At 44.8% G+C, this 12,609-nt stretch overlaps 1 protein-coding gene across 3 annotated transcripts in view; it reads right to left on the bottom strand.

The window, feature by feature from the left end:
* Nucleotides 1-385: 385 nt before the first annotated feature.
* Nucleotides 386-12,609, bottom strand: part of MCC (MCC regulator of WNT signaling pathway) — a 445,857-nt gene continuing 433,633 nt past the window's right edge. For all 3 annotated transcript variants that reach the window (XM_074382537.1, XM_003920691.4, XM_074382539.1), the window contains 2 exons: nt 4,456-4,578; nt 386-3,064 (listed from right to left, as the gene is read on the bottom strand). In XM_074382537.1, the coding sequence (XP_074238638.1) occupies nt 2,884-3,064; nt 4,456-4,578 (304 nt within the window). In that variant the 3' untranslated portion in view covers nt 386-2,883. The remainder of the gene's footprint in view (nt 3,065-4,455; nt 4,579-12,609) is intronic.

The raw sequence follows: 12,609 nt of genomic DNA, 5'->3' as shown, positions 1-12,609 counted from the left end.
TGTGTCCTTTTGCTCCGTGCCCATTTCTTCAAAAGTCAAAGACTGAACAGAGATGGTGACTGACTGAAAGGGCGGGGGGTTAACCACTGAGGAAACTAGAGAAAACAATTCAAAATATGAGATCTGAAGGTTTTTAACTTCATGTAAGTTAGAATCAAGTTCATTGTTTGCCCCCAATGGAGATGTTAATGTAAAATAGCTCCTATTTAGAGAAAAATTCAGGTAGAGCCAGGTTATACACAAAGGAAAATTACCCAGGCACCTGCAAGCATTTATTTAATCAGTATACAGTAGCTCCCACAATTAGCATAATCAAGTGCCTGCTAGTTCACCTTCAACAAGGAATATGTCTTGAGGAGTATTTGAAAAATACAAGGAAAGGAAAAACTTTTATAGCTTTTTTATTATACATATTTATAAAAGTAACACTTTTGCCTGCAAAATAGTTTTTACCAAATCATCACATATTTGAAAGTATTAAAGTAAGGTCAGGTAGGATGCGTAACACTGGGGCCCTTAACAAAGGAGCTGAAAGCCTCTTCTGCCTGGAGGAATTACAGGGCCAAAAAGGGAAGGTTCTCTTACTTTTACCTGGAGCAAGAATGGAGGCAGAAGTCAGTAGGCAGGATTTTATTCTTGGCATTGGTGAAAATGAAAACTGTCCATTTGATGCCTGCTTAATCACAAAAGAGAAAGTCATGCACATCCCAATTTGCTCAGGGGAGAACATTTCCTTAGGCAAGCTGGAAAAACGGTGAAAACTTTTTTTTTTGGCATATGTTTTTCAGCCAAAACATTTTCCTCATGAAAAAAATGCAACTTTATACAAAAAGTGAAAATTGATTTTTAAAAAATCACAACAGTGGCAGGGCATGATGGCTCGTGCCTGTAATCCCAGCATTTTGGGAGGCTAAGGTGGGTGGATTGCCTGCAGTCAGGAGTTTAAGACTAGCCTGACCAGCGTGGCGAAACCCCATCTCTACTTTAAAAAAAAAAAAAAAAAAAACTAAAATAACCCAGGTGTGGTGGCAGATGCCTGTAATTCCACCTACTGAGGAGGCTGAGGCAGAATTGCTTGAACCTGGGAGGCGGAGGTTGCAGTGAGCCAAGATAACACTATTTGCACTACTGTACTCCAGCCTGGGTGACGAGAGTGAGACTCCATCTCAAAAAAAAGCACAGGAACTAACTTTGACCAAATGATTGCTAGACACCAGTGGGCATTTTCATAGTAATCAGAGCACCCCAAAGGTTGTCCTTCCAGACTGATAACCAGTTGATTTGTTTTGTTTGGAGATGGGCAGTCTCACTCCTGGCCTCTCAGTGGTTGCTTTTAGGATAGAACTGTCTACCCTCCGGATTGGTGGCTGGAGTATCCTCCATTGAACGGAAGGCTGTAGAATTTGTATCATGCTCTGAAAATAGACCCACCCATAGCTCGTGGACATAAAAGATTCTACTGCAGAAGCCTCATCAACTTTAATTTGTAGTCAACTGTGGCATTCAAACACATTTTTCATAGGGAACTTTGGATGGATTCTCTGATGCTACAGAAAAAAAGCAGGAATGGTCCTTTAAGTATCAGTATAGAACTGAAGGAGAAAGGGTAAAACTGAAGGTTACAGCAGAAAAAGAATAATGAATTTAAGATGGAAGACCTTCCTGAAAGAATTCAGGTACTTTGGTCCTGCCTAGTCCTGTCAGCATTTTGCTTGAAATTTAACCTTTTAGGCACCATATGCTAACCATCATAATGTATCTAGGGGCAAAAAAAAGAAGCCTTAGCATCCATTCCCTTACCCTGTCCCTCACATGACAGCAGAGCTAAGTCTTGAACCAGGGGTTAAGCAGCACTCTTAAGTAGGCATGATCAGTTTTGCAAAATGTTCAGTATCTCTTATGTCTTGTCCTTAGGTAGAGACAGGTCCAGAGCTACAAAAGTACTTGTGGAAGAGATTTGATTCAGCAGAACAGCAATTATGTAGTGCCCTGGGGCGAGAAGTGTTAATAATGCTTCTCTGCTCTTAAAGAAACCCCTGATAAAATGTTCGTTCCACTACAGGCATCAAAAAGATTCTCAGCTCTAAGTCTTGGATATTAATAAGGCTCCACTGAGAGGGAGAAATCCCAGAATCAAGAGAGCGCTCCCTTCCCAGCCCTGCTTCCAAAATGAAGGCTGAAGGAAATTTTTATTCTCTAAATACAAAATTGTTCAGGTGCAGTCCTGGTGGTGGTCTATTTGTAACTTTAGTGTATCTGGGACTGTAAGTAACACCTGTTTACCCTCTTCCCATGACCTGTAACTCCCAGAGAATGCCTCTTATGACTGATTCTATCTTAAAGTTGAGTCCTGAGACTTGAAAAACAAAGCCTTGCTGCAGTAAGCAAATCAGCAATCCTTTTAAATGCAGGAGGCACACACAGGTCTGTGTGTCAGTTTTCCCATGAAGCAGGAAGAAAGAGGGAAACGAGATGATAGAAGATGAGCCCACCATCTACCAGAAAGAGGATAGAATGGAAAATCTTACAGAAACAAATGCTTGGGACCCCACTGATGCACAGTCGCCAGACCAGAAAAGGAGGGTGAGTGAGTGCTGAAGGCAGAAACGAAGTTCTGCTGAGCAGGCACAGAGCTTGTGTTTACACACTGTCGTGGGCTCTGGAAGGAAGAGCTGGCACCTCTGAATACAGTCCACAGTGTCACCATGGCCAATTGCCCCAAAGACTGAGTTGGGCCACTCCATTGTCCAAGTGCCATCCTACCTGCCAGCCTTCCCTTTCCTCCTCCTCCCAACAAGTACTTTGTCTCCAGGGGCCCCTCTGTCCTCAGTGGCCTGCTGTGGTTTAGGTCCCATGGGCAGAACTCCGATGCCTGAGTGCTGATTACAGTGAAGTTTCATTGGTGTGTGGCCTGGAGTTCTCTTCCTCCAGCAGAGCTATTCTTTGCTTGAGCATCCTCACTTGAGTCTCATGTCTCTCCACCATGGCCATCATCTGAGACTCCAACTTCTTCAGTTTGTTTTGATGCTTCTTCTTTGCTTTCTCATAGGCAGCCACCAGGTTGCTAGGTGGGAATGAAGGGAAATCAGGATGAAGATTCATCCTAAGTAGTATTGGGACACACTGTCCTGTCCACTGGATAACCAGCTTTAGTGAGCACTGCTCTGAAGAAAGATCACTCAGCCTCCTCAGTTAAGAATCTCAAACCTAGTAGTCAGAGGAGCAGCAGCACCAGGATATCAACACTCATGGCCAGTCACCTACTGGCTTCACCAAGATGAATGAAGCCCAGCTGCTAGAGGCTGGTCACTATCACATATTAGAAGGGGTTCTAAGAGTCAAACCAACAATCCAGATCAGCCAAGTCCAAAACAGTGTGGGTCTATTTGTTGCTCCATGGTTACTTGCCATATAGTCAAGTGTACCTTACAGGAGAGTATTCCTGAGGCACTGCACTCAAAGTGACTGTACCTGGGATGAGAGTAGAGCGGTTGTTTTTGTTCCCACTTCCCTTTAATGCTTTGGGCTGGTGGGACTCAGAGTACTCAATTAGGCCATAAGCCAGTGCTGCAAAGCCAGACATGGAATAAAGAGGCCTTGGAACTATCTCTACCAGAGTCTGGTGGGTGAGGGTATACAGTAAGCCCACATAAGTCCAGTCCATGTACAGTCGTCATCCCTACAGCTGCAGTTCTCCCAAGTGATCTGAGGACTCACCCCCAGGTAGTTTTAAAACCCATTCAGGAGGTCTGTGAGGTCTTGAGCTTTTATTTCCAACTATAGAGCTGGATAATGCCAGGTGTTATCAATATACATCCACATACTGTTGACTGCTGAAGCAAATATGAGAAACCAGCTGTCTTCTGTTAAGCCAGACATTAAAGATTTGCAAAACCAGTGCCACTCTTCTAATTTCTGGGAAAATAGTTTTTGATTAAAATGCCATTTCTGTTACATCTAGTGTGTTTGGTTTTTTTTGTAACCGAATAAAAAACTGAGTTTATCTTGGTTTCAGTTTCTAATAAAAGCTGTTTAAATTCCTTCATTTTTTTATAGAGTCCTGAGCCCAGTCTTAGAGCATCATTTCCTAAAGTATTCCAATGGATATTGTATTGCTCAAAACAATTCCATAGCCAATTTTGTTTGGAAAATATTGGCTTAAACAGACTTTTTATTGTATGACTTCTCAGAACCTTTAAGATACATAGTATCAGGAGAAGGACACCACAGTATGCCACGTTTGGCCAAAGGATGCTGATACTGAGCATTTCTTAAGTTTCCGGAACATCTTGGGAGATGCTGCTCTAAGACGGCCAGACAGGGACTCACCTACTCTCCAGAGTTGGTTCTCTGGAGTTAGGGAAATGTCCATCCCTGATGCTATGTCTACATGCAGTTGTCAGTGTAAGTACTGCAGGGGGAGGGTGGAGGCGCTGGGTATAGGGAGATTTTTACCTGTTGGCCCGCTTTAGATCATTCACAAACTCTGCAGATTGCTGATGTCGGATTTCACTGCTCTTGGTAAGTCTCTCCAAGGCACTCACCAGCTCTTGAACTCTGGCCTTCAACTTCTTTTCTCTATATTGAGACAAAATATGCCATAAGTAGTTTGAGATGATACTGGAGGTTCCCACTACCTGGGAAGTGGTGACAAATGAAGAGGAAGATTTAGCTTGCAAAGCCTAAAGGCAAGGGAGAGGAAAAGATATTCAAGAGCCCAACAGCACTGCTGTCACCCAAATGAATGCCTCTTCACCAGTGCACTCAAAGCCCATTTCTTCAATGATAAAGGCTTTTTAAAGATCTTCTGTGTCAAAGAAACAAGACAGGAATTTGTTTCTAGTCTTCCAGCTAATCTAGAAGTTCCCTTCTACTACTGGTGTGCCAGACCCTCAGCAATGAGTGCAGCCTGACCCAAAACCCTGTCTCAGTCTCCATCCGTTTCTTTTTCACGTGTCCGAAGCAGGCCTGAACCACTCACAGATTGAGCAACCTACCTTGGACAGGTCCCCACTGATTGAGACCAACATGATCCTACCTTGCCAAAAACAAATGGTAGTAGAGGGAGTAGAAATGATACTCTTCATTGTAAGGGTCCTTATTTCCCATAAAATTACCTCTGCACTTTTGACTACCTGCTCTCCACAGGCAAAGCAGCTTCAGGTTCTGTGGACTCTCTACTTTGGTAACCCAAACTAATTGACTTAGAGTCAGCTCAGGGAGGTTTCCTGTGTTGTCAGCTCATTGCCTTACTGTAATTCCCACAAGACCCAGCAGGGAAACACTAATCAGTGCCTTCCTGACTACCCTGCTTCCCTTCCAAGGTCCCCATCACATGCACAGTGTTACTCCACTTAGTATCACACTCAGCACTCGGCAGTATGTACTGGAGCCATTAGGCTCCCTCATGGGCATATCGGGTTCTAGAGTGGCAAGGACGTTACTTGGTTTGGTTCCCCAATGCACCCCTAGTGCCGAGCACCGTGCTGGGGTGACAGCTTCTAGTGACTGTTAAAAAAGCTTTAGAACGATTCTTTGGGACATACTCAGAAACCAGAGTTTAGGGAAGGAATTCCTCTGAAAAGGACTCACTGAATGTAGAATATAAGTTAGCATGTTTAATATATAAGACAGTTGGGTAGGATTTAGCCAAATAATAATGGACATATCCCTTGACTAAGCAACTAGGAATTTACAGAGGTACTAGAAGCACAAGTTCCTAAAGACAATCACTTACAGTTGGATTCACTTCGGCATTGGTTACAATGATGCCTAATAAAGAAAGGGAGACAACCAGGGAACTGGTTAATCAAGGCCTACCCATGCTACTGAAATGATCTGCTTAAGAATATTATTTAAATGCAGGTGGAAGGCTGGGGGCAATGGCTCATGCCTGTAATCCCAGCTTTAGGAGGCCAAGGAGTATGGATTACTTGAGCTCAGAAATTCAAGACCAGCCCGGGCAACATGGCGAAACTCTACAAAACTTAGCCAGATATGATGACTCATGCCTATAGTCCCAGCTACTCAGAAGGCAGAGGTGGAAGGATTGCTTGAGCCCAGGAGGTTGAGCCATAATCACCCCACTGCATTCAGCTTGGGTGATAGTGAGACCATCTCATAAAAAAAAATGGCAGATGGTCATGCACTGCCATGGGAGGATATCTGATACATTAAGTGAAAAGGGTGAGTTCTAAAGATGCTATTTTTGTAAAAACTGAAAAGCTGAGTGTGAATATCTGACACTAATGAGACTAGAAGGCTAAACACAAACTCAACAATGCTTAACCCATGCAAGGGGGTTTCTGGGAGGCTTTCATTTTCTACTTCACTCATGCACTGCTTGATATTTTTACACTTGTGTATGTTTTGTGTAAAGTGTGAGTTAGAGTCGTGCAGGAAGGGCATGGGAATGTGACCTTGGGGTAGAAGGCTCCTTTCTGATGCCCAAATGGTTCAGACCCTGGTTCTCCTTTCCTGGCTTTTCATGTATCTAATCTTTTACATTTCCGCATTTAGCTACTACGAGTAGCTAAAGAGCTTGGTAAGTCAAGCCCTCCAAACTGATCAATGAAGAAAGGAATTAAACATAAAATTCAGGACTGCTTTTGGAGAGAGGATGGAAGGGGCAGGATCTTTAAGGGAAGTCTAGCAACCAGCCCTCTGCCCAGAACTCATTTTTCGGTGAGTCTTCCCACCCGCCTCTGCTAAGCCTGAAGGAACCTGTTTCTCCTGGGCCCTAGCAGCTGCAACATCTTGGATCTGGCTGCATTTCCTCCTGGCAATGGAGAGTCAAGCCCTACCAGTATATATAAATACCTGGCAGCATTTCCTACCAGCGGTGAGGATGGTGTTTTAGGAAAGGGGCTCCCTTCCTCCTCGCCCACCCCCCAACACTTCCTCAGCCTTCACAGCAGCCCTCCTCCAGTGAAGAGAAACTAGGGACTCCAGCTTCCCTCCAGCTAAAAAGAGGGGAGAAGGATTATTTGCCCTGTATTTTATTATTGTTTAGAGCCTTTATCTTTTCGTTCTTATGTCAATAGTGTAAAAAAGGAAAAAAGAAAACTGAAGAGTTAAAAATGTAACCACAAACTCAGTAAGAAATTCACAACAAAAACTATGGGATGCTACCTACAGCAGTCAAATCCCCTGCCTCTCCCAATCCTATCCACACTTAGCAAACAGGGAGAATGGAAATCCCAGCCCTTCCACCAGACAAAAGCCTTCCTTTCCCAGCACCCAGGCTCTAAGGGGACCAGAGGGAACTTTCTGGTTCTGGCAGACTCCAAAGGAGGACAGAACCACAGGAGGGCAGAAGAGGATCTCTCAGACCCAGTCCAACCCCAGCTTGGGGTGTGGCAGGGGTGGGGAGTAGTCATTGCTGGGAGCTCAGAACTGCCTGGCCTCCAGAAGGGAAAGGGAGTGAACTGCTGGGAGAAACCCCTGGAAAGAACTATGATGCTCATTTATTTAAAGATGCAAAGATGAGGCCAAACTGCAAACTTAAACCTAAAATTTGGGTTTATCTGTTTTCATTTGAGTGAGACAGACACCTGCAGTATAAGAGTGATGACTTCAGCATCATTCATCAGGACCCAAAGAAACGCTAAACCATTGCCAAGTAACAGCTGCTCTAGACCTGCGTGTCCAACACAGCAGCCACTAGCCACGCAGGTGGCTGTCTGAGCTCTTGAAATGTGTCTGGTCCAAATTGAGATGGGCTCTAGGTGTAAAATGCACATTGGAATTTGAAGACAACTACAAAAAAATGTAAAATCTGTTTTGTTTTTAAAATGCTGATTACATATTGAAATATTTTGGATATACTGGGTTACATGTTATTAAAATTAATTTCATGTGTCTTTACTTTTTCCATGGGGCTACTAGAAAATTTAAAATTACATACATGCCTTGCATTTGAGGCTCATATTATATCACTAGTGAACAGTGCTGCTCTAGAGCAATTGTTCAATGTTGTCAGAGGCATGTGAACCCGAGCAATTCTATCTTAAATAGGAGCTAGGTAAAAAGGAGGCTGAGACCTACTGGGCTGCATTCCCAGATGGTTAAGGCATTCTAAGTCACGAGATAGGAGGTCAGCACAAAATACAGGTCATAAAGACCTTGCAGATAAAACAAGTCACACTAAAGAAGCCAGCCAAAACAGCAAACCCAAGATGCCCATGAGAGTGACCCCTGGTTGTCCTCAATCCTACACTCCCACCAGTGCCACGACAGTTTACAAATGCCATGGCAGTGTCAGGAAATTATCCTATATGGTCTAAAAAGGGAGGTACGAATAATCCACTGCTTGTTTAGCATATCATAAAAAAAAAAAAAAAAAAAGGCAACCAGCAGCCTTCAAGGCTGCTCTCTGGAGTAGCCATTCTTTGATTCCTTTACTAATAAACTTGTTTTCACTTTACTCTGTGGACTCGCCCTGAATTCTTTTTTGCACGAGATCCACGAACCCTCTCTTGGGGTCTGGATCGGGACCCTTTTCCAGTAACAATATTACCAGGTATTTTCCCTGGCTTCTGACTCAGTAGGTGTGGTTTGAAACTCAGGAACTGCAGTTTAACAAGCGTCCCACAGCTGACTCCTGTTATCAGGCAAACTTGGGGGACTGGTGTAAGGCAGAAGAGTTCCTCACCTGGACCTGATGATGAGCTTCAGTTACCCTGGAACTGACTTTCTGAATTGATGCAAAATTGCAAGCATGGGTACGTTTTGCTCAAGTCTGCGGTTTTCCTCAGATTTTCAAAGGATGACTTGGAAAATGTAAAGAAACATATCTTACTAATTCGAGTCACATTGAAACCTCAACCATTCTTGTTCCTTTCTAGTTCTAATTTAAATTTGCTTGGCCTTTAGTTTTTATGTATGGTTTAGGTATATAAGGTAGGCCAAAATGAGCACTTCCTTGGCTTCACACAGATGAGAAAGCAAAAACTCAACACATGTTCCATATGCACCTTCAATAGTCATGTATTCACCCAGTGTTTCCTGGAATAGCCAGAAATGCATAATCTATTCCTTTTTTATTCCTAGGAGTATCAGCACTCACAAATATACCCCAAACCATCAAGCAAAAACAATGCTAGATTGTAATGACTGTGACAACCCAGTTCCCCCAGTACACACAGGGATTTCAGTTCCATGTCTTCCCACTTCAGTATTTGGGCTTCTTATTTCTGGTCACAAAAGGTCCTACAGAGCCAGGGTGAGACTTTTTTTCAAGAGATAGGGTCTTGCTCTGTCATCCAGGCTGGAATGCAGTGGCACAAATCACAGTTCACTGCAGCCTCGACCTCCCGGGTTCAAGCAAACCCCTCATCTCGGCCTCCTGAGTGGCTGGGACTACAGGTGTGTTACCACCATGCTAGGCTGATTCTTAAAACTTTTTTTGTAGAAATATTCACAAACTACTGGCTGGTCACAAACTACTGGGCTCTCATGGTCCTCGCACTTTGCCCTCCCCAAATGCTGAGATTATAGGCCCAAGCAACCCCACCTAGTAGGTTCTTTTTAATTGAAACATAATGGGGTACGTTTCAATGCAGTGGAATAATCACAAGGAATTTAAGAGACAGACTCGTGGTGGGAATTTCAAGGTAATAGGAAAACCAAGGTGGCTTGCCAGTAAGCTGGGCAGAGCGAGCTTACTGGTATACCTGGGTAGCCTGGAGATACAGCTTTGTGAGCAATCAGTAAGGAGGTTGTATTCTCCCTAAAACAAAAAGGCCGCCGGGCGCGGTGGCTCAAGCCTGTAATCCCAGCACTTTGGGAGGCCGAGGCGGGTGGATCACGAGGTCAAGAGATCGAGACCATCCTGGTCAACATGGTGACACCCCGTCTCTACTAAAAATACAAAAAATTAGCTGGGCATGGTGGCACGTGCCTGTAATCCCAGCTACTGAGGAGGCTGAGGCAGGAGAATTGCCTGAACCTAGAAGGCAGAGGTTGCGGTGAGCCAAGATCGCGCCATTGCACTCCAGCCTGGGTAACAAAAGCGAAACTCCGTCTGAAAAAAAAAACCAAAAAAAACCAGAAAGGCCAGCAGCAGTACTCTATGATTAGACAGAGGCCAAATGAGCTGCAGGAGTCATCGGCTGAGAGCCCAGTCCCAATGAGGCTTATGAGTGGCTTCGCAGCCGGCCAGGAAACCTTTCAGAGGAGCTGTAATCAGACCAAACCGCAGGGAGTCATAGCCATGTAGCCACAGGGCCTGGAATTTCTTAGTAATTGCTGATTATATGGAATTAGTTACTAAGAGAATTGTCTGCATATGTGATTTCTCTAGTCCTCACCTTCCATTTACTTTTAACCCATCAGGCTCTGCCTCCAATGACAGGGCTCGCTGGGCTCACCAGTGATCTCCATGTTGTTGCCTCCAGTGGTCCTACCTATCCTTTTCTTACCTGCCCGCACCACCTGCAGGCTGACCAACTCTTTACTCATGGCTTGTACAAGGCCTCCAGAGCCTGCATTTCATCCTGATTCATTAGCTGCTCCCTTTCTATACTCCAAAATACTAGGTGTTGTTTAGGACTTGGGCCTGGCCTGTATTTTATCCTACCCTTTTCTCTTTATTTTTTATTTTTTTATTTTTTTAGTAGAGACGGGGTTTCACATATTGGCCGGGCTGGTCTTGAACTCCTGATCTTGCGATCTGCCCACCTCGGCCTCCCAAAGTGCTGGGATTACAGGCGTCAGCCACTGTGCCCGGCCGCTATTTTACCCTGTTCTCTAAGGGACTCCCTCCATTCCCTTTTCCTAAAAAATGTGTGCTAAAAACATACACATTCTTATCTCCAGGCCTTTCCTTGAGTCTCTGGACTTGCCTATCTGCAGCCTCTTAACTGGCATCTGCGATTTCACATGTCCAGAGGATGACTTCCCAGATGACCTCCCACAGCCACTCTCTCTCGTGTGTCAGCAAATGGCACCACCATTCACCTGGTTACTCACTGGGCTCAGGTATCTCTCACTGTCAGAGTGTTCTCACTGATACAATTTTTGCAAAGGTGGTTTCAGTTACTTAGAGTCAGCCTTAACTCCTCCTCCCCTCATCCTCCACACCTGTTCATCAGCAAACTGTATCTACCAATTCTTGTCCTGCCATTTGTCACCACACCCAGGTCCAAATGGTCATCACTTCTCACATGGACAACCGCGACAGCCTGCTAACTGGTTTCTCTGTCTCCACCCCTGCCCTCTGTCCTGGTTTTCACACAGCAGCCTGGGTAGCATTTCACATGACAGATCTGATCATGTTACTGCCCTTCAGTGCCTTTCACCTACACTTAGAATAAACCCTGTGGTCTTGCCCGGACCTCTAAGGCCCTGCTTGACCTGAGCACTGCTTGCTGGGCCTTTGGGCTACGGGAATCACCCTGGCCCTGCTGGAATCCTGCAGGTCCTCAGCACACCCCTACACACCCAGGGCCTCTGCCTGGGATGTGTTTCTGCCTCTCTCCTCCTCAACTCAGCTTCAGTGCCACCTCCCAGAGAGGCTCAGCCTGACCACCCATCTAAACTCAAGTCCCAGAGCTATGACATCACCGCACCTTGCCATTCCTTCATATTATTCATTGGAAACTATTTATTTTATTGGAAAAAAACAAACCTCCACAGTGACTATTACATCACCCTATTTCCTTCATGGTAATCACCACAATGTTTTGTTTTGTTTTGTTTTTCAAAAATCCAGGCAGCAGGTAAGTCCTTTATAAGGATAAAGTCATTCAATTCCCACATAAACTTTGAAGTCAGTGCTACCATGATTCACATTTTTAAAGATGAGGAACTTTTTTTTTTTTTGAGAGGGAATCTTGCTCTTTCCCCCAGGCTGGAGGGCAGTGGCGTGATCTCAAGCTGACTGCAACCTCCATTGCTTGGGTTCGAGCAATTCTCCTGCCTCAGCTTCCTGAGTAGCTGGGATCACAGGCGCACACCACCATGCCAAGCGAATGTTTGTTTTTTAGTAGGGATGAGGTTTCACCATGTTGGCCAGGCCAGTCTCGAACTTCTGACCTCAGGTGATCCACCTGCGCTGGCCTCCAAAGCACTAGGATTACAGGCGTGAGCCACCACACCTGGCCGATAGATGAGGAACTTAAGATTAGTTAAGAGACTTGCCCGTAGCCAGTCACCTGCAGAACCGAGACTCCCACCTGGGATTCTGTCTGCAGAGCCTGTGCCCTTACCCATCTCGCTGAAGTAGCCTGTGATTCATAAACGGAATACAGTAGAGTGCAAGATAAACAAGACCTTCACTGAATAGCACAGGCCCGCAGACTAAGGAGTGTCCCCAGATAATGAGGTTCTGCAGGTATGCATGTGGCTGTGTTTTGCCAGGAGGAGCAGCATGAGGACAATAGCAGATTTTTTTTTTTTTTTTTTTTTTTTTTTTTTTTTTTTTTTTTTTTTTTGCCCAGACTTCACCACAAACACTTTTCTTGTCCAGGAAAAGTACCTGGAATTTTCACAAGACTTGCCGGTGGCTACTGTGTGTTCCAGTGCCCTCCACCACTCTGCCTTTATGAGATACCAGGCGAGGCCGCCTTCTCTTTGAGCTTTCGGGATGTTGGGGGAATGATAGAAAAG

Source organism: Saimiri boliviensis, chromosome 1, assembly GCF_048565385.1.
Source record: "Saimiri boliviensis isolate mSaiBol1 chromosome 1, mSaiBol1.pri, whole genome shotgun sequence".
Lineage (NCBI taxonomy): Eukaryota > Metazoa > Chordata > Mammalia > Primates > Cebidae > Saimiri > Saimiri boliviensis.
The sequence above is the reverse complement of the archived record's forward strand: the minus strand, read 5'-3'. Positions and strand labels throughout refer to the sequence as shown.